The following is a 23,238-nucleotide window of genomic DNA, read 5'->3' on the forward strand; positions in this document are numbered from 1 at the left end:
TATTAAATATTTATTTCTATTAGTATTACATTTTTATTTTACTTTATTTATTTCTATTGGTATTACATTTTTATTTTTATTTCCATGTATTTTAGGGTTATGGACATTCAATTGGTTTAGGATGCCAACTGCATTTAACAAGTTATTACCTGGTTAAAATCTGGATCTACTATGTTAGCTTATGTTTAGTTAAATAACTGAAGCCTCCCATTTGGCATATATATAGTTTCTTTTTTTCCCCCTTGAAATTAAAAGAATTACAGAACTGAATATTTAGATGTATTTCAAATAATATATGCCAATCATCAGAATCCTCGACTTCAGTTCTCAGGTTTATTGAAACCCTATTTTAAGCTCTTCCTTCAGCCTACTGTAATTTTCGCTATAAGTCATAATTAAGTTAGTTGATGCATCTGTGGGAAAGCAAGTATCTAGGATGTGAAAAGACCAACTGGACTTTTATTGAGTTAGTAGACACTGTTATTAAAATGGCATGTGATCACCCATGTCCTTAAATGCTTCAGTTAAGTTGGAGTCAGGCTTCTCGTTTTAGTTAACGTGTGTCTATTATAAAAAGCAGAATGAAAAGGTTAAAACACCAGCAGTTAAAGGTTAAAACACCAGCAGTTGATACTCAGAAAAACATCTGCTAGCTGTCACTTACCCATCCATGGCATCCATTCCTTCCCAGGGATTTTCCAGTTACTGTGTGTGTGACTATGTGTGGGATTAACAACTATGATTGAAGGTGATAATCCTGATCTTTGGGGAGACTTACTTAATCTCAGGATATGATGAACTTAGAACACTCTGGGTATCAATGAGTGTGTGGGCCCTGCTCCATAGAACTCAGGGAATACTGAGTTCTATCTGTACTCCTTTATACGAGAGTTGGAGAGAAAGGACCAGGGATACCCAATGTAGAAAATAGGTTCTGTTGCATTAACTGAGATACAAATAGAACATGCTAAGCACACAGTGGCCAAATTCTACGAAATCGGAAAATCTCCTGTCAGCCTGAGACTTGCAACTAATATCTATCAATAAACGATTATTTAGGGATTCCCTAGAAAGTACTGAACCCTAAAGTAACAGGTATAGGTATGTTGTGAATCCCGTCTTAACAGATGAAGAAACTGAAGCTCAGAGAGATTGAAGTGAAAAGTCGCTCAGTCATGTCCGTCTCTTTGCGATGTTATGGACTATACAGTCCGTGGAATTCTCCAGGCCAGAATACTGGAGTGGGTAGCTTTTCTCTTCTCCAGGGGATCTTCCCAACCTAGGGATCAAATCCAGGTCTCCTACATTGCAGGTGGATTCTTTACCAGCTGAGCCACAAGGGAAGCCCCAGAGAGACTGAGAAACTTGCCAAATATTTCATAGTCATATGTTATAAAACCAGGATTCATCCAAGTCTAATTCCAGTGTGGTTTTCTTCCCTCTCCCATGCTGCTTCTTGAAAGTCGGCTTTATATGAGGAAGGGATGTTATTAGAATTTGTGTGTCATCTTTAAATATGGCCACACCACATCTATTTAGAATGAAACACACGGAGTTATTATTCGACTATTACTTATGATATTGGTCAATTAAAAGTTTCTGTGCTTTTTTTTTTTTTTAAATACAAAAAAGTAGCAGTGAAATATACTTTCTGCTTAGGAGCACATGCTCCCAGGCATGAAAGTGAAAGCGTTAGTCATTCAGTCCTGTCAGACTCTTCTAATTTCAATCAGATGTAGAGAAATTACGACATTTTCCAGATAAGCAAGGGGTAGCAAAAATGTCGTGACTTTAGTTTTCATATTATTATTGATTTGAAGAGGCTGGGAGGAGTGGAGGAGACAGTTCTTAAATATTGTTCAGGTAGCTAATATATTTGGCTAGGATTTACAAGGGCTGGATTTCATCTTGTTTTAGAAATTGAATAATTTGATTAAATCAGAAAGGGAACCCCAGCTTCCCTCATCTTGAGTCTTCACTCCAAAAGATCAGGGTGTCTCAGAGCCTTTGGAAAGGGGTGCACTCGGCAGCGTTTCTCTCCAAGTTTTTCCTCCTCGTGCACCTTAAGGAGAAGTTTGATTCTCCGAGTTCACTGGCCACCTCCCGGTGGACCAGACGACATGATGTTTTAGGATCCTTATCCCTTTGGACCTCCCTGGTGTGTTTGCAACACCCATCATTCCCCTCTGTGTGAAACTCTCCATTCTCCGGGCTGCTGTGCCGGCCCCGTGCTGTGTGTTGTATGTTACCTCCCAGACCATCTATTCTGTCTTCTGTGTTTGCAGAGCTGCACCACTCTTCCCTGAAAGGCTGGCTGGTATTTCCCGAGGTTTCAGCCTGTAGTTCACTGCTCTACATGCTAGGTCATCTTTATCTCCTGTCTACTGTGTGCTGATGACTCCCTGCTTGTTCTGTCTAATCAAGACCTGCCTGCAAGCTTCAGCATCATTTCCACAACTAATCCTTGGATACCACCAATGGAGCGAGTCCAGCCGGGCCTAACCGCATCCTCTGCCAACACGCTCCCCGCTCTCTGAAGGCTCCGTCTCTCTACACCAGCGAAGACAGCTCCTCCATACCGCCACCACGGGGCCAGGTCAGGGTTGGCAGCCCCCCCCACCACAAGCTCTGAGGCTTCTACCCTCTGACCTTTCCCTCCCCACCACCCCGCTTCATCCTCGCTCCCCTCCCAGGCTCTTCACACGTGGACTCTGCCCTCTCCATCTTCCCTTCCACGTCATGGGAACCATGACCCAGGTGGCCCCACAGGCATCCCCAAGACACCCAGCAGGATGCGTGTGTCCCTGGTTCCTCCCTGAGCTTAGGCTGTGAGGGCCTGACATTCCTGGCTGGCTCTTGCTTTCTTCTAGCTGGACTTAACTTAATCTTTCTCCATTCTTTTTTGGTTCATTCTTTCTACTCTTTTCAACAAGATTGGCTATAATGTTTTCACTGAGTATTTTATTTTCTCCATACCCATCTTTCCACTGATGGTCTAAGTGCTGCATATGTGACTCAGAAAAAATATATATACATTTACAGTAAACAAAGTGTTGAAAAGGAATGGATAAAGAAGATGTAGTTCATATATACAGTGGAATATTACTCGGCCACAGAAAAGAACAAAAGAATGCCATTTGTGGCAACATGGATAAACCTAGAGATTGCTATGCTAAGTAAAGTCAGACAGAGGAAGACAAATATTGTATGATACCACTCATTTGTAGAAATTAATTTTTAAAAATGATATAAATGAATTTATTTATAAAAGAGAAACAAACTCACAGAGTTTGAAAACAAACTTACCAAAGGGGGAATGAATGTTGGGGGAGGGAAAAATTAGAAGTTTAGGATTAACATACACACAACTACTATTAATATATATATAACAGATAATCAACCAGGATCTACCATATAGCACAGGGAACTCTATTCAATATTCCCTAATAACCTATATGGAAAAAGAATCTGAAAAAGAATGAACAAATGCATATGTATAAATGAATCACTAGGCTGTACACCTGAAACTAATACAAGGTTGTAAATTAACTATGCTCCAGTACAAAAAAAAAAAGAAAAAGAATGGAATGCCTTCAGTGGCAAAGGGTCAAGGAAGCCTGATTCTGGCAGTTTTCCAATAGATAGCACTCAGAGGTAACACAGACTCGGCAGAGGCAGCCTCAATACTAAATTTTTCTGGAGGGTGACCTGGGGAATAAAACCAAATATTCGCGTCTAGATTCAACTGCTTATTGAGAGTCTGTTCCCTGTCACACTGAAGCAGGGAAAATCCTGTGAAAGCTAATGACGTCAACAGCACCAGGCAATAATCAGCCTTCAACTTTAAATGAGTGAATGAACAAGGCATGACTTAGAGAAGGTCCATAACCCCAGTGGCCTCTTGTTGGTTTTGTGTATACGGCCTGGGAAACCTGGGTTCATTTTGGTCCAAGTCTTTTGACTGTGTGTGTTTAAAGATCATGATAAGTTATAGAAACTTACTGATGAAATTTACCCATGACATGGTGAGACAGAATTTTAAAACTAGAATTCTTTGCAAGTGGTGTTTTTGATCGTCTGGTTACAAGTCCTTTGGAAGTCCCATGTAGCAAACCTGTGCTCCCATGTGAGATCAATCAGGTCTCTGAGGGTGACAGGCAGAGAAAAGACTGCTTTTTCACTGGGGCCTCAGATGAAATGACTCAACTGGCATGTGTGAGTGGATTTATTTCCAGGGGGATGGTTTCTTTACCATGGAGCAGACATGGATTTTGTTTTCCTTTCAAAAAATATCCTTTGGCTTTTAAAGCATGCCTTTTAGTATTTCCACTGGCAAAGAGCTAACGTGTGACAGCGTCAGAGGATAAAATAGGACATTATTTTTGCACTGTTTTGAATTATACAGGCTGTGGTACTTGTTAAAAATGGAGGGAGGGGTGACCAAAAGTATGTTGATGAAGTGTTTATGGTTCACTTAGTCAGATCTGTTCCATGGTCTGGAAACCAGTGTGTGAAATGGGATATAATTTTAACTTTCACAAGGCTATTTAACAGATTCATATTTTGACCAGTTTCTCCTGAGAAGGATGAAGACTATCCAATGCAGTGGACCAAATACTGTAGGCAGCACACAGTAGTGAGTGGGACTGTGAGCTCCATCTGAAAAGTTTTAGTTAATATAATTCTTGAAGAGTTTACAAAGTAAAAAGCTTTGGAAACGGTTCATATCCGGCCTGTAAATGAAAAGTATGGAAGTGTCATCTTAAAGTGGACAAAACAATGGATTGGGATACTAAGAGACTGGCATTTTAGTCCCCTACTATCATCAAAATGGCTCTCTGAGGAGGCCTTACAAAGAGCTGTGAAAAGAGAAGTGAAGTCACTCAGTCATGTCCGACTCTTTGAGACCCCATGGACTGTAGCCTACCAAGATTCTCCATGGGATTTTCCAGGTAAGAGTACTGGAGTGGGTTGCCATTTCCTTCTCCAGGGGATCTTCCCAACCCAGAGATTGAACCCGGGTCTCCCGCATTGTAGGCAGATGCTTTACTCTCTGAGCCAGCAGGGAAGTAGAAAAGAAGAGAAGTGAAAAGCAAAGGAGAAAAGGAAAGATATAAGCATTTGAATGCAGAGTTCCAAAGAATAGCAAGAAGAGATAAGAAAGCCTTCCTCAGTGATCAATGCAAAGAAATAGAGGAAAACAACAGAATGGGAAAGACTAGAGATCTCTTCAAGAAAATTAGAGATACCAAGGGAACATGTCATGCAAAGATGGACTTGATAAAGGACAAAAATGGTATGGACCTAACAGAAGCAGAAGATATTAACAAGAGGTGGCAAGAATACACAGAAGAATTGTACAAAAAAGATCTTCATACCAAGATAATCATGATGGTGTGATCACTCATCTAGAGCCAGACATCCTGGAATATGAAGTCAAGTGGGCCTTTTTTTTTTTAAAGTGGGCCTTAGAAATCATCACTATGAACAAAGCTAGTGGAGGTGATGGAATTCCAGTTGAGCTATTTCAAATTCTAAAAGATGATGCTGTGAAAGTGCTGCACTCAATATGCCAGCAAATGTGGAAAACTCAGCAGTGGCCACAGGACTGAAAAAGGTCAGTTTTCATTCCAATCCCAAAGAAAGGCAATGCCAAAGAATGCTCAAACTACTGTACAATTGCACTCATCTCATATGCTAGTAAAGGAATGCTCAAAATTCTCCAAGCCAGGCTTCAGCAATATGTAAACCGTGAACTTCCAGATGTTCAAGCTGGTTTTAGAAAAGGTAGAGGAACCAGAGATCAAATTGCCAACATCCACTGGATCATCGAAAAAGCAGGAGTTCCAGAAAAACATCTATTTCTGCTTTATTGACTATGCCAAAGCCTTTGACTGTGTGGATCACAATAAACTGGAAAATTCTGAAAGAGATGGGAATACCAGACTACCTGACTTGCCTCTTGAGAAAACTATATGCAGGTCAGGAAGCAACAGTTAGAACTGGACTTGGAAAAACAGACTGGTTCCAAATAGGAAAAGGAGTACGTCAAGGCTGTATATTGTCACCCTGCTTATTTAAATTCTATGCAGAGTACATCATGAGAAACACTGGACTGGAAGAAACAAAAGCTGGAATCAAGATTGCCGGGAGAATATCAATAACCTCAGATATGCAGATGACACCACCCTTATGACAGAAAGTGAAGAGGAACTGAAGAGCCTCTTGATGAAAGTGAAAGAGGAGAGCGAAAAAGTTGGCCTAAAGCTCGACATTCAGGAAACTAAGATCATGGCATCTGGTCCCATCACTTCATGGCAAATAGATGGGGAAACAGTGGAAACAGAGTCAGACTTTATATTTTGGGGCTCTAAAATCACTGCAGATGGTGACTGCAGCCATGAAATTAAAAGGGGGCCTTATTCTAAGCTTACTCCTTGGAAGAAAAGTTATGACCAACCTAGATAGCATGTTGAAAAGCAGAGACATTACTTTGCCAACAAAGGTCCGTCTAGTCAAGGCTATGGTTTTTCCAGTGGTCATGTATGGATGTGAGAGTTGGACTGTGAAGAAAGCTGAGCACAGAAGAATTGATGCTTTTGAACTGTGGTGTTGGAGAAGACTCTTGAGAGTCCCTTGAACTGCATGGAGATCCAACCAGTCCATTCTGAAGGAGATCAGCCCTTAGATTTCTTTGGAAGGAATGATGCTAAAGCTGAAACTCCAGACTTTGGCCACCTCATACGAAGAGTTGACTCATTGGAAAAGACTCTGATGCTGGGGGGATTGGGGGCAGGAGGAGAAGGGGACGACAGAGGATGAGATGGCTGGATGGCATCACTGACTCAATGGATGTGAGTCTGAGTGAACTGCGGGAGTTGGTGATGGACAGGGAGACCTGGCGTGCTGTGATTCATGGGGTCGCAAAGAGTCGGACACAACTGAGCGACTGAACTGAACTCAACTGAACTGTCATCAAGGAGCTTAATAATAGCAGGCAAGTCTTCAGTTGCCTTATCTGTCAAATCAGACATGGAATTTTCCAAATACTAGTTTTTAGAAAAACCATTTTTCTTTCAAACAAAATCCTGTATCTTAATCTGATGAATGAAAAAGCTGAATAGAGAACCATTCCCTTGGATACTGTCAATGGGGAGCTTGGGACTGAAGCCAGTGACACTCCCCACCCAAACCCCCCAGAATCATCGTCTCACCATCACACAGCAGCAGGAGGAGTCAATGGAACATTCTGGGCACATGGTATCTGAAATCTGTGCAGTTCTCATCTTTTATGAGTAAACACAGAAATCAGTGTTGCTTGCTAGGACACCCCCAGCAGTAATGGAGAATTAAAACGGAAGTGGATTAGCACCTAGACTTCCTTGAAAAAAACACAGTCTGGGTTATTTTAGTGTAGCCTCTGAAGTTAAGGGAGAGTTCATGGAACAATTTGGAAATTAGGTTTAAGCTCTCAGTGCATTCTGAAAGCTCACCCCTTCTGCCTCCTTTTTGAGGCACCTTGTTTTGTTATTAGCACAAGGCAACACACTTTCACAGGTGTCTGAATGATCTCATGGATTCACACTGTGAGTGGTTTCGTAATGAGTCCAATCTTTAAAAGCATCCTTTCTCATAAAGGAAAGGGAAGGGGGTTAACTACCTGAAGAGGTTGGTCGCTCTTTTCGAGTCCTGATATAAGGGGAAACACTATTTTGACAAACCTGAAGCTCTAGTCATGTGGTCTTGACAACACTGTCCTGGTTGGGAACAGCTTGGTCCCCTGTGCAGAAGGGCCTCCAAGTTTATAGGCTGTCTGCTCAATGGCCAAGACTCGGACATCCGTGACTTACTTGTGTAACACAGGTTAAAGAGGCTAAACCTGATTCCTTTGCTTTCTTTTCTTGAAATGGAGGGCACTGGGGAGAAAAGGGAGACAGGTGGATTTGGGAAAGGAACTGAAGTGGTTCTTTGACAAGGACAGAGGACATCGTGAAGTAGTCCTAACTGTTGAGATTTTTGAAGGAAAATATGGGAATACTCAGTACTTATGTATTTATTCTCTTTATTATTGCCCCAAACAAAACATAGTGGTAATTTATAAGGACAGAAATAAATTTAAACATGAGAGAGGAGCTGACGATGAAGTGCAAAAGAGAAATGCAAATCTGAGGAAATACTAAGTTGTTTCAAAAAGCTATAACATGGGAGGCCCCAGTGAGATATTTATATTTATTACTAGACAGAGAAATTTATTTTCTTGGTACTCTATTTCCTTAAAAGGAGGTAAAATCAGCTACATGACAACTGTTCCTACTTAAGAATGACCGTTACGTCAGACTTTGATTGCTAACTTTTTTGTACCTAAATTGCATTTTTTGGTGTTTCTTCTTGTTCTACTCCTTTGACCTAGCCTGGAAATTTTGAAGAAAACTCCTTTCTTTTTATTTTCCCTCTTAATAAGCTTTGACAATTTCTTGCCCTAAACTCAAAGTATAAAAGTTATGATATTTAAAGAATGGATGGGTAAAGGACATCTCCATTTATGAAGAGATAACAGTTCCGATTAGCATCCAACTTAACTATCATTCTTTTTAAGTAGTTGCTTACATTAGAAACTACCTGTGTGAGCTCAGTCGCTCAGTTGTGTCCGACTCTTTGAGACCCCACGGACTGCAGCCACCAGGCTCCTCTGTCCGTGGAATATTTTAGGCAAGAGTCCTGGAGTGGGTTGGCATTTGCTGTTGGAGTGGGTTGCCATTTCCTACTCCAGGGGATCTTCCTGACATAGGGAATTAACCTGCGTCTCTTGCACTGGCAGGTGAATTCTTTACCACTGTGTCACCTGGGAAGCCTCCATACTATCTTGATCTTAGCCAAAAGGCTGAGAAGCGATTACATACTATTTATCAAAAGAAGACTTGTATGCTTGTGGACTGTGCATTTTATGACCTAGACTCGGGTATCCATGACTCACTGATAGCAAATACAGCTCTTGACAACAGTGCTCTCTTGTCTAAAACTAATACAATGCTCATCCAAGGCACCATATGTTTAGGGTCCAAATAGCAGGTTGGCCAAAAGATCACTCAGGTTTTCTGTAAAAACCCAAAAGAACTATTTGGCCAACCCAATACTTGTCACCCTAGAGGTGTGGAGAGTTATTGCAGCTTCCAAAAGCTAATCTGTTCTCCACCCACAGTCTGTGTTCTGAGACAATCTGATGCTCACGAGCTCTCATGGACTATTTTGCTTAATCTGCACCTGAAGAATTAATAAAAGCAAGTCTTGCTAAATATCTGAAGGACAGATAAAAACAAACTGCCCAAAACACCTGTTTGACAACAAAGATTACACAACAAAACTTCAGTGTTTGGTATTTTAATCCTGAAACAATTCAGAAATGAGTTCCTGCAGGCAAATACACTCATATCCTAATTACTGGAACATGGCATAGAGCAAGTGAGAAATAGAAGTCTAATTGTCAACAGGATGTAACAAAATATTTGCAATGTTTTATACAGACTTTAAAGTAAAACAGTTTTCCTTTCCAAAATAATTTTTTTATTATATCCACAAGCTGACAGTTTTTTAAAAAAATATGCATTATTTGAAGCTAGGTCTTCTGTAAAGAGTTTTTATTTTTCCAATATGAAATGTTCCATAGCCCAGTGACCAACTCTTATTTAATGTACACTATGGATCAGGCGCTATTCTCAGCTAGTACGTGTTTTATCTCATTGAATGTTTAAAATGACGTTATTACGTAGGGATTCTTATCACTGTCATCTGATAGATGAGAAATCTGAAGACACTAAGCAACTTGTTGAAGGTCAAACAGACAGTGACAGATGAAGAGTTTGAACCTAGGCAGTCTGACTTGGTGCTTTTGAACTGTGGTGCTGAAGAAGACTCTTGAGAGTCCCTTGGACAGCAAAAAGATCAAACTAGTCAATCCTAAAGGAAATCAATCTTGAATATTCATTGGAAGGACTGATGCTGAAACTGAAGCTCTAATACTTTGGTCACCTGATACAATGAGCCGACTCATTGGAAAAGACCCTGATGATGGGGAAGATTGAGGGAAGGAGAAGAAGGGGATGACAGGGAATGAGATGGCTGGATGGCACCTCCGACTCAATGGACATTAGTTTAAGCAAACTCTAGGAGATAGCGAAAGACAGGGAAGTCTGGTGTGCTGCAGTTCATGGGGTCTCAAAGAGTTGAACATGACTGAGCGACTGAACAACAACAAGTCTAACTTCAGAACCACCATATTAAGTTGTTCCCCCCTAATTCACGGATTAAGGCCAGAGCTAGATGATCTCCTGAAGAATGAGACAGAAAAAAAAATTTACACAATTGCACTGAAATACTTCCCTCTTCTAGAACTCTCTTCTTCCATCTGAAATACTTAATTTACAGCTTACGGTTGAAAGAAAAAGGAATTGTAGCATGACTTTTCCCAACAAGGGACCATCATCTGGGATGCAATTTTGATATTTACAAAAACTATTTTAAACCTTCTAGATTGCTACAGTATTGGATAGTTTTCTGGAAATGAAGTCTCCTAGAGAGTTGAGAGTGTGTTCAACACCAAAGCTGCTACTGGAGCATCACATGTTTCATCTTCTGTTTGGGCCACTGTGATGATGCCACTAGATTACAGGACCAACCTCCAAGGATGTTGGGAAACTGTAGCAATCATGCACAGGAAGATGACTCCAGCAGCTGGGCATTGCCTTATTTTTTTTTTTTAAACATTTATTTAAATTGGAGGCTAATTAATTTATAATATTGTAGTGGGTTTTGCCATACATTGACATGAATCAGCCGTGGGTGTACATGTGGGCACATGTGCTTTATGGTTTTGAAACAGGTCGGGGAGATCCAACACACCACTGCTAACCCAGAAGATCCACCTATGAACTGGATCTTACAGAACCCCGAAACGTGCGGTTCTACGGAAATTTCATTAAGTCTAGTTTGGCTCCTCCAACCTCCCAAGGGATCTCATCTTTGTAAATCTCGGAATTCTGGGTCCCACTGATTTTCTTTTCTTTTTTTTTTTTTTTTGGAGGTTTTAATATTTGTAGTTTTATTAATGTCTTCTCTCTCTGTTGCTCTTTCATAGTAATATCACTTCACAATGAAATGGAACAACATGGAATTCAAAAATGGAAGCTCTTGGAATCAAATATTTATCACAAAATGAACACTTTCAACTTTAAACATACAATCACTTTTCTCCATACTTAACTCAAAATTAGTAAACAGAATTTTATTCAAACTGTACAAATACCCTTTACATTTAGCCTGAGATTAAGCATGAGAAAGTTCAAGCTGAAGTTAGACTTCATTCCCCAAACACTTAAGCATATGAAAATAAAGCTGAGGATGAATATTCATTTGTCAAACATAATTTAAGCATTCCGATGAACTCTGACAATGAATAATGACCCAAACCAAACTTTAAACTTGCTCTGGTCTATATGATCTTCAAGAGTCTAAAAGTACTACTGTTTAATAATGACTTATAAAAGTCTTCAAATGACAAATTATGAAGATATGTCCAGATGCAGAATTTTAGTTCAACATTTGTATAGCTGCTGCTTTGACTAGTATTAAAAAAACAACTTCCCAATTCTTAATATTCAACATGTACTTGAAAAGATGTAGCAGCATGGTATAGTTTATTTTATTATAAATATTAGTACCTGTAGTAAAATATAAAATACAGAGTCTCCCTTTTTCAAATAGTAAGTCTCTGAATGCTTCATTCATCCTTTGGTTTCAAACCTATACAATGCGCTCCTGTGACATTGTAGATTTTGCATCTAGACAGAACACTGTACATCTGTTGGGAAGGAGGGGTGCTGTGGGAATACCAAAGCACCACATCATACAAAGTAAACGCTGAAGCAAAAATACTTTCTGAATATATACTGTACATCATGTAAACAAACATTCATAAGAAGAATCAACACAGGCCAAAATATCATTTTCTAGGAAATCAGAATCTCCTTTCTTTTAAATCACACACGCTGAAGATGCTTTTTGTTAGGAAGAGAATGGAGCCTGTTCCTGTATTTGTTTATGTGCTTAAATATCTTGGAAACAAGTAATTGTTACATTCATTTGCTAACGGTTTGTCCTCTTCGTTGGCTGGCTGTTGCAAACAAGGAATACAGTACTATTTCAGTACCTATGTTTCATGTAAATACTAGCTATGTAATATATAATGAACTCATTTTTATCAGTCCATATTAATAATATAAATAGATTCAATGAAGCAGTGAATTTAAAAATTTGTGCCGGGGAAACTAGTTGATAATTTGTTTCCAATAAGGCTAGTAGCAAGATAATTACTACAAAGTTAGTCTGAGCTAGTAGTAAACCCCTGATTTAGCGAGCTGAATCAAAGTCTGAAGTTAGGTCATTTTATTTCCTCTATTACTGTGCAAATCTAGAATTTCCTAAGTAAGAGAGAGTGCTGGCAGTCTTGCGATAAGCAAATGAAATACTGCTTAGGTTTCTGAAATGCAGAGACACTATATGAAGAAATCTGAATGTCTTAATGATGGTGTCACAGCAGTGACCTTAGGATTTCCTAAATGAATCAGAAACTAAGAAAGACAATTCAATCATCAATCAAAAGCCTACATGTGAAGCAAAAAAAATAAAAGATACAAAATCAAAGATGCATTTTCTGCTATGACCATATGCAGCAGTTTCAAGCTGTATGTCAACCTTGTGTACCAGCAGCAGCCCCCTCTAACAGGAAAAAAAGCTTAGTCATGACTGTCTCTCTCTTTTCAAAGCTTCCAGTCTTTGAAGGAGCGCATTTCCAAATGCTTCCCGGTACGCAGGGCTAAGCGTATCCAACAGGGAGTAGACTGTTTCGTGGTAGGGAGTCTGTAAATGATCATCCACCTGGTCGAAAGCATACCCTACCACCCTGAGCCCTGCTTCAGTGAGCTCCAGGCAGTATCTGTTCCTTTCTCTTGTTTCCACATTGATATAGGCCACATCGTCTGCACAGCGCAGGGTTTTTGAGACAAACATGGTGTTAACAGCAAAGAGAACATCATTTACAACTGCTTCGGCTTCCAGCCTCATGTCTTTCATATCAGTTCCTTCAAAGCCATTAAGCTCAGCCTCTTCTTCAAATCCTGACACGCTGCTCAGCTCCATGGGATTACAGTCTGTTTCCATTCTGCGCGTCCCAAGTCCTCCGTCTCCTCCCTCCCCCGGAGTCTGGAACCGACCCGCGGCCCCGCCCCCTGCCCTCCCCGCCCTCGCCCCGTCCCCTCGGAGCCGGAACTGCTCCCTTCCTGGCCCTTTTCCCCGCCTCCCCGGCCCCCCAGTGTCTGATTTTCTTATTTGAAGACACTTTGTGGGTTTGGAATGGAAACAGGTTTTCTGAAGTGCCCCAGTCATGGACATTTAGCACTAGACTGTACCTTGAGAATCAACTTTAACTCTTCATCACTTTTCTAGTGAGGAAACCACAAACCAGAGATTACAACTTTAATGTCGAAGAAGCTGTCAGACAACACTGCATTGGTGGCAGGTTCTCCGGCTCTAAGTTCAGAGTCTTTAACAAACTGGCTTGACCTTCATACCCAGCATAGCCCCTGGCCTTTTAGATTTGTGGGTGTGAGTCTGTGGCACTTCTTTATCCTTTTTAGGAGTCTGTGGCTGAGGCTGCCACTCTAATCTGCGACAGAACAGTCAATCTCTCATGAAAGCACATAGAACTAAACCACTACACGGAATTCAATACTGCTAGAGATTACCTTAGTGTTCTTGTACCTTCTATAATATGGGAGAATGCTGTTTACTGTTCAACAAATACATAGCCACAAATCTTATTTTTACCCAGACCTTTAAGAAGCACGGGTGGAAAAAGTCATGATACAAAACAATTTTTCATTCTTTACTACCAATTTCAGTATAGATTCAGAGGAAGCATTATATTCTGCTTAGGGAAAGGTGTGCATTAAACCAACAATCATCTCCAATAACTACTGCTTGTAAAGGGAATAAAAAGACAGATCGAGAAGTTTCTATGGTTGCAAGGGCTGACACGCATGCTCACGCCAGTTATGACGCAGCTCAGGTGTGGTATCACACAGATAAGAGGACGTACCAGGAGCAGCTGCAGCAACAGCACCAACAAAAGCAGCACGTGTTGTTGGGCCTCTGGTTTCCAGGTGCCTGAGACACAGCAGGTGTTTCTTCATTCTGTGACTGCTGCCTTTTGCGCATTTCAGCTACTGCAGTGCCCAGCTGGCTGAAAGAAGAGAGAAAACATGAGATTGGAAAAAATTACAAGGGTAAATTGCCTCTGCTGAAGGAAGCATACCTTAGTTAAGGGGTTGGGCAGAAGACAATTTGAGAAAAGGTAAACACGAATAAGCTTTAGCAGTCAAGTTGCCAATTCTCCAGAAGTTATTTTAGGCGAAATTCTAAAAACTTTGGGGACAGACTACTACCATTATCGGCTGCATACAATCACAGTAAGTGTTGCCACGTAATCAGAATCAGTTGGGAAGGTAAATATGATAAGGTTTGAAAATGTATTTTTCACTTCCTTCTTTACTCAAGGATGACTACACCTGCTTTCCTTTATGGACACCTTTACATGGTTATAGTGGGTGTAAGTAACTCTTTTCTCCACTGCCGTTTATAGTAAGGTTATATAAGTGTACGAATCATTGCTACAAGGTTTCTAACTCTATAACATAGTGAAGAAGTACAGTTTGATTTTGGCCCTCTCTTACCTTTTTTTTTTTTTTTCTCATCTCTTTTTAAAACATACAAACTCCTTTGTGGCACTTCTGGCTCACCGTCCAGGGACTTGATAACATTGGCAAAATTCCTTATTCTGGTAGCTGTCCCTGTTGCAAATGCATCAGCTCCCTTTCCTCCAGCACTCAAAATTTATTTTCATTTAGTAGATACTTGTGGAAAAATAAAAAGTTATCAAACCCACAAGAATCATCTTAGTGGAATTTATATATCATGGCAGATAAGAAAAATGCTGGTGTACAGACCGTCCTACCAGTGACCTTACTGGTAGGGTGAGTGGCCACATATTTATAAGCCAAGTGAGTTGCCACATATTTATAAGACCAACTCTAATCCAAAAGTTATTTATGATAAAAAATAAAGTTTTCTTTTATTAGACTAAAATAAAAGATAGCATAAACTTCTAGAAAAGGGAATGATTCTACTGAATAATATTTTCACAAATATGTAATGTATAATGTATGTAAACCACACATATATATTATCATATGTATGACTGTGAGCAGTATTTGTTAATAACATAAAGTACTTTGGACTTTTTTAGCATTGTGATCTCATGCTTTAAAAAACATTTTCAGTTCTGAATACAATGATAGATACTTAAAAAAATACCATATATTTTTTTAAAATTTTATTATGTTTTGCTGGAGGATAATTGTTTTACAATGTTCTGACAGTCTCTGTCATACATCGATATGAATAAGTTATATCTATATCTATATAGATATATAGATACAGATATCCCTTCCCTCTGGAGTCTCCCCCTCCCCACCCCACCCCCTCTAGGTTATCCAAGAGCACCAGGCTGGGTTCCCTGTGTTACAGTAGCTTCCTGCTAGTTATCTATTTTAAACATGATAGTGTATATATGCCAGTGCTCCTTTCTCAAGAGCAACCCTCTCCTTAGACCAGAAACAAACAAGAAAACCACAGTGGTAGATAAACAGGGGTAAAGTCACAGTAATTCTGTAATTCAACTAAGGGAACAGAAAGCAGCAAAGGTTCCATATTCTACTGGGGTAAAAAACGCTCCACTGTGAGTAGTGGAAGACCAGACTTCAGGTCACCTGAATAAAATCAGGGGTGGTGGTTCCGTCACTCATAAAAAGATGCTAAAAAAGTGATCTGTACTATCAAGGTACCTAGTTGCAGGAGTGGGAGGATGCACAGAGAGCCCACCTGACCTGACCTAGGCCAAGCAGCCCACAGGTTCTGTGACCGGGTTAAGGATATCTCCAAAACCATTCCTGGATGAGAGAAAATCCTGAGATGCCAATGAAAGAGCTCCTTTGGAACTGAAGGTCTTGAGGGACTACAGGAGATAACTGAGAAGCATTATAAAGAGAGAGAGTGAGGAATACACCTGTTAGTGTGTTGCCTGAAAGCAAAAAATCCAATTAACACTAAAACCAGAAAGTCACTCAACAATCATGAGATGACTATACTCCTGATCAAATGCAAATAATAGAATCATCTAAAATTAGTTTAATGAGTATATATTTAACATAAACAATATGACAAAGGAAAAAACTGTTCATATAAGAGAACAAGAAATTATAAAAACAAATATAGGCAAAAATGAAACATGAATAGACAAAATAGAAAATGTAGAAACAAACAACATAGCCATTAAAAAGATTCAAATGAAATAATCTCTTCCCATAGCAACCCCCAGAAGAATAAGTATCAAGGACTGTACTCAGAATTCAACAAAAAGAGAAAAGTTGAAACATATAAAAGGGAATTGAGACAAGTATAGCAGTAACATTGAAAGATTCCAGTATATGTCCAACAAGATTTTTATCATAAGGAAAGAATTAACAGACTGTCAGGGAAGTATTTTCAAGGAAGTTTTATTGGAAGAAAAAACAAAAAGCAAAACCAAAAAGACTCACAATGAAAGAGCATACCACATGCTTTAGCAGAATTAATAAAATCCACACATACATGCATTAAAATATAATCACAGAACTCTAAGATAAAGATATAAGCTGAATTACCCACAGAGGAGTAACAATGACTGACATAAGAATAGCCACATCAATCAGACAAGAAAAATAAAAGATCAAAATTGGGGACTGACCTGGTGGTCCAGGGGTTAAGAATTTGCCTGCCAATGCAGGGAACATGGATTCGATCCCTGGTCTGGGAAGATTCCACATGACATGGAGCAACTAAGCCCATGTGCCTCAACTACTGAGTCTGTGCTCCACAATTATTGAGCCTGAGCTCTAAAGTCTGTGAGCCACAACTATTGAGCCCATGTGCTGCAATTACTGAAGTGTGTCTAGAGCCCGTGCATTGCAACAAAGAGTAGCCCTCACTCACCGCAACTGGTGAGACAGCCTGGGCAGCAAGGAAGACCCAGGGCAACCAAAAAATGAAATCCAAATGGGAAGGGAAGAGGTAAAATTGACTACACAGGAAAACTACCAGAACTAATAAACAAATTCAGCAAGGTAAGAATCCGCCTGGAGTGCGGGAGGCCTGGGTTCGATTCCTGGGATGGGAAGATCCCCTGGAGGGCATGGCAACCCACTCCAGTATTCTTGCATGGAGAATCCCCAATGGACAGAGGAGCCTGGCAGACTACAGTCCACAGTGTTGCAAAGAGTCGGACATGATTGTGCAACTAAGCACAACACAGCACACAGCAGGATACAAGATTAACATGCAGAAATCTATTGCATTTCTTTATGCTAACAATAAAATATCAGGAAAAAATTGCTTAGTTGCATTTGCTTCCTGTGTGCCATGATAAACAGTGATGCTGAAGGTAATTCATGTGGTTTACCTATAAATACAGAAAGAAAAATTTGTATGTCTGTTACAGTTTTCTCTGAGTTCATCAATCAAGTTTTAAGCAAAACAAGTCTTCTTAATGTTATACAAGTGAAAAAAGGGAAAAAAAAGTTTTGCAAAATGATCATATCTATGGACTGAAACTGTCAAATACTTTTGAATATGTGGAGGTCAATCCTTCTTCTCTTCGACTCCATAGGAAGAAAGACTGTCAAGAGATCACTTACTTTCAAAGATAGAGGAGAATGAAGTAGGAAAAATTCTCCTTTACAAACAAGAATGCACCTGTGCACAAAATTGGGACTTCAGGCTTTGTGAAGTGTGCAGCCCCAGCAGGACGCAGGATCCAGGGGCAGAGCAGGGCTGGGAGCAGGTGTGGTGGCCTCTCATTGCTCCCCTCACACTGGCTGACTTGAAAACACCTCACTTAGGGCTTTCCTGGTGGCTCAGTGGTAAAGAGTCTGCCTGACAACGCAGGAGACACGGGTTTCATCCCTGGTCTGGGAAGATAATACATGCAGAGCAACCGAGCCCACGTGCCACAACTACTGAGCTTGTGCTCGAGAGCCCAGGAGCCACAAATATTCAAGCCCTCGGGCCCTTAAGCTCAGCAACAAGAGAAGCCACTGCAATGAGAAGCCCACGCACAACTACAGAGAAGCCCCTGCTCTCCGCAATAAGAGAAAGCCCATGCAGCAACCAAGACCCAGCACGGCCAAAATAAATTAGAAAACAGAAGTACTTCATTTAGTTCTCACTGAGGTTCTGGGAATGCTGCTATGGAATAAGATTAATGGCTCCAGCATCTTCATTTCCCCCTCCATGGCTTAGGCAAATTTATTAACAAGGAAAACCCGTAAATCTAGATAGTGATCAGAGAGGGCTTTCCTTCTGTTGTGAATTATTGTTATCTTCCAAGAAATGAAGAGAAAATTCTGCTCTCACTTCCAGTTGTATACAATTTTATCCTATGTTGCTCCTTTCATTTTTTCTGGATGAGATGTAATGATCAAAATCATCTATGCAAAAAAAAGCAAAAATCAACATGCAGAACTACAGCAAACCAAAAAGCTTCTGCACGTCAAAATGAAAAGTCAATCTACAGAATGAGGGAAGTATTGGGGGACAACAGGTCTGATATGGTCCCCAAGTATTTCCCCCGTCCTGTAGACTGACTCAGTGATAAAGACCCCACAAGCAAGGCAGGAGTCATAGGAATTGTGGGTTCGATCCCTGGGTCAAAAAGATCCTTGAAGGAGGAAATGGCAACCCACTCCAGTATTCTTGCCAGGAAAATCCCATGGACAGAGGAGCCTGGTGGGCTAGTCCATAGGGTAGCAAACAGCCAGACATGACTGAGCGACTGAGAACATATGTCTGATAAAAGGTTAATTTCCAAAATATACAAAGAATTCCTACCATTCAATAACAAAAAGACAAAAAAATCTGATTTGAAAATGGGCAGAGGAATTGAACAGGCATTTTTCCAAAGGAGACATACAAATGGCCAAACAGATGGCAAGATGCTCAGCATCACTAATCATCAGGGAAGTGCAAATCTAAACCATAATGAGATTATCACCAAACACTTGCTAGAAGGGTTATCATCAAAAAGACGAGAGATAACAAGTATTGTCCAAAATGTAGAGGAAAGGGAACCCTTGTGCGATATTGGTGGGAATGTAAATTGGTTCAGCCACTAAGGAAAACAGAATGGAGGTTCCTAAAAAAATTAAAAGATAACCATATGATACAGCAATCCCACTTCTGAATATATGTCCAAAGGAAATGAAAACTGGATATCAAAAAGATGTTTGCATTCCCATGTTTACTGTAGCATTATTCACAAAGGCCAGGATATGGAGACGACCTAAGTGTCCATCGATGGATGAATGAATAAAGATGTGATATATGTATACAAACAATGGAATATTATTCATGGATAGTTCTTAAGGGCATTATGTTAAAGGTGATAAAGCAGACAGAGAACAAATATTGCATGGCATCACTTATATGTAGGCTTCCCAGCTGGTTCCGTGGTAACAGAATCTGTCTGCCAGTGCAGGAGAGGCAGGAGACACAGGTTCGATCCCTGAGTCGGGAAGATACCATGGAGGAGGAAACGGCAACCCACTCCAGTATTCTTGTTGGAAACTTTTATGGATGGAGGAGCCTGGTGGGGTACAGTGGGGTCACATGGGGTCACAAAGAGTTGGACAGGATTGAGCGACTGAGCAGGCATGCATTACTTATATGTAGAATTTTAAAAAGTTGAATTCATAAAAACAGAGAATAAAATCAGAGGTACCAGAAACTAAGGTGTGGGGGAACTGGGAAGATGTTGATCAAAGGGTACAAACTTGAAGTTAGAAGATGAATCAGTTCTTCTTATTCACAGAAGATGAAGAGCAAATACATGGCACTGTGATTATGGTTAACACTACTATATTGCCTATTTTGAAGTTGTTAAGAGACCTGAGGATGAGATGGTTGGATGGCATCACCGACTCCCTGGACATGAGGTTTGAGCAAACTCCAGGAGATGGTGAACGACAGGAAACCTGGTGTGCTGCAGTCCATGGGGTCACAAAGAGTCAGACATGACTGAGCAACCGACGATGACAAAGAGACTTGATCTTAAATACTCTCACCATAAAAAAAATGATAATTATGTGATGGGATGAAGGTATCAGCTAGTCTACTCAGGTAGTCATACTGCAATATATAAATGCATCTGATCAACACATTTTACACCTTAAATTAACACTGTTATATGTCAATTATATCTCAGTTTAAAGAACATCTTTACAGTTTGAATAATGAGTCAAATAAAACAATATAAAATTTAAAAGGATACATACAGCATCTAAAAAACTGCACATGACAAGGATGGGAGAAACATGGCTTAATAGGCTCATAACAAGGTAATTTATTGGACAATAAATTCATTATTAATCAACAGTATGATATAAACAAAATCATTTAGAATGCATTAATAAGAATATGGTTTGTAATACAAACTGGTGATAGGTCTTCTCTGGGCTGGTTAAATGATTACGTTCAATTTTGGCCCCCACAACATAAGAAGGAAAGTGGAATTTGCTCAGAAAATCAGGAAAGTTAAAAAAAAATACTTAAAAAAAATCTCATGAGAATATTACACTTAGAACACAAGTGTTTAAAGAAGATTCAGATAAATCAGAATCAAAATTACCTAGTATTTGAAGTAACATTCAGTAGAAGAAAATGTCCATCTGCTTGTAAGATTCCTAATGTTAGAAGATGGATTGATAAATAGAAGCAACCGAAAGAGACTTGCTCTCATAAATAGAAAGTCTGTCTGATATTCAGGTAAGACCTTAATTTACCTGTGAGGTTAGTATCAAGTCAAGCTTTCTTGAACTTATTCAAGCTAAGGCTGGACATTCTGAAAGAGGTTGATGTACAGGGGCCTTAAGTTTACATGGATGGTTAGGTTACACTGAGAAAAATGTTCTTAGTTCTAAAGTTGTTATTCTTAAAATGGGCTGCCCAAGCTGAGAACTGTCTTTAAAAATACAGTTGGGAGGGAGATGAAAAACTGTTTTAAATTTGTTCTCTTGTGGATAGCACTGTCAATTCCTGAGTATGTCCTGATATTATTCTTTATCATTTTTGCTTATATGTTGTTTCCCAATTGAATTATAAAACTCTTATGGGGAAGGAGAGAAAAATATATTTAATATATATTGGTTTCCCCGGAATTTAGCAGTGTTTTCTGTCAACAGCAGATGCTCATGATACTGTATCAGCTATACTTCAATAAAAAACAGTGGATTTTTTACAATAAAAATACAACACAATAAATTAAAATAAAATAAAAATTTGTATTTTATCCTCTTAGAAACATTCATATCTTATCTTAGGAACACAACTCAGGGATTGAAGCTGGGTCTCCTGCCTTGCAAGTGGGTTCTTTACTGTGTGACCCACCAGGGAAGCCCATATAAAACTTCAGTTCAGTTCAGTTCAGTCGCTCAGTCGTGTCCAGCTCTTTGAGGCCCCATGAACCGCAGCACGCCAGGCCTCCCTGTCCATCACCAACTCCCGGAGTCCACCCAAACTTAGAAATATACAAATGACAATATCCTCCATCCCTCCTGCTAAGCTGCAGTACAATATGGTGGTTAAACCATCTTTGGAGTTGGGCTGTGTCCCGATCTTCCCTCTTGTCATCAACTGTATGCCCTTTGGATAGTTATTTAATCTCCTTGTGTCCAATGTCCGTATCTGAAGGTAATTATTGATAATTACAGAACATATCAGTATATCATTACTACTATAAGGGTTAAGTGGATTAAAAATTTAAAATACTTGGAAAAAAATCATCATATATACAGTAAGTACTTGAGTACTTACTTAAGTACGTTGTACTCAAGCACAATGCTTGAGAGCATTGTACATAAGGTCACCAACAAGCTGGTGTGGTAAATATTTTCAGGCTACAGCTGCTGAAGATTTCCATCACTTCCTTCCTCCTGAGAGATCACTCCACTTTATATAGGGTGGATTGTACTGCTCTTGTGTCCATTGGTTAGACTCTTCCTAGATCAGAGATCTACACAAAGGCTTACTCAGTGAAGAAAGAAAACTAATGGTTTGAATTTTCACTTCGCCACAAACACTGTAATTTTTATCACATGTAAATGAACTGAGTCTGAAGTGACTCATAGTATCCACAATCCGATCCCTACCCCACAATCACACTTCGTTATAATTGAAGCCATCTTGTCATGCTTAGTGAAAGCATTGTTTGGTCATATAGTTGTTGATTCAGTGTTGAGCCCCAAAAAGGTATTTGCTAAATAAGCCAAATTTGTGAGGCCCTTTTTAGCATGAGGGTGGACAAGGAAGCAATTCATCATATTTATTCCTAGTGGTGATATATTTCCCCTGTGAAGAAAACAACCCACTCCTCAATTTAAAACTTCTGATAACTATCCTGCTTCAGCTAAGCTGCATATATCTATGTAATGGAGCAAGCTTTCCGTGCCACCTCCTGTTTCACGACTTATTCTTCTAAAAAGGGTGGTATTCAAAACAGCTTTTCCCCCTTTTTTGGGGGGGGGAGAGTTTTTGGTATGCTTTTTTCAAAACTCACCATTTGGAAAAATCACCATTTTATGATTACATTAAACTATGAAACATTCAAGAAGTAAACTGTGCATTCAGAGCGAATAATCACTAAGAACAGGATTTGGTCCACTCTTGGCAGTTAGAATCTGGTTCCATCAGTGAATCCATCCATTCGATTCCTTTTCCTTAATGATATATGAAGCTTGCTAAAATGCCACATTATGTTGAGTCAGCAATTCTCTCATGTTCATATTTTCATACATATTTATAAGTACATAAATATGTATCATAACATATAAATCTATAAAAAGACTAGAAATTTTTCCTCCTGTGCTTTCCTCTACCATTAAAGTAGAGACCCAGAACCTTGTTAGTCCTCTTCTTCTTTCGGCTCATAAGCATTTTTCAGACACACTGAAAAGCAGTAGTTCATGGAGCTATCTAAAACAGCACCTTGTACAGCTCAGCTGCTAATTTTTGTCCCCCAGAAGATTCAATCATTTCCATCTG

At 39.7% G+C, this 23,238-nt stretch overlaps 1 protein-coding gene and 1 pseudogene across 1 annotated transcript in view; both read right to left on the bottom strand.

The window, feature by feature from the left end:
* Window positions 1–23,238, bottom strand: part of RGS17 (regulator of G protein signaling 17) — a 103,882-nt gene that overhangs the window by 22,312 nt on the left and 58,332 nt on the right. The window contains exon 2 of the mRNA XM_069598917.1: window positions 14,150–14,293. Within this exon, the coding sequence (XP_069455018.1) occupies window positions 14,150–14,268 (119 nt within the window). The 5' untranslated portion in view covers window positions 14,269–14,293. The remainder of the gene's footprint in view (window positions 1–14,149; window positions 14,294–23,238) is intronic.
* On the bottom strand, window positions 11,258–13,302 carry LOC138445370 (GSK3B-interacting protein pseudogene; annotated as a pseudogene).

The sequence above is a fragment of the Ovis canadensis genome, chromosome 8, assembly GCF_042477335.2.
Source record: "Ovis canadensis isolate MfBH-ARS-UI-01 breed Bighorn chromosome 8, ARS-UI_OviCan_v2, whole genome shotgun sequence".
NCBI classification, from domain to species: Eukaryota; Metazoa; Chordata; class Mammalia; order Artiodactyla; family Bovidae; genus Ovis; species Ovis canadensis.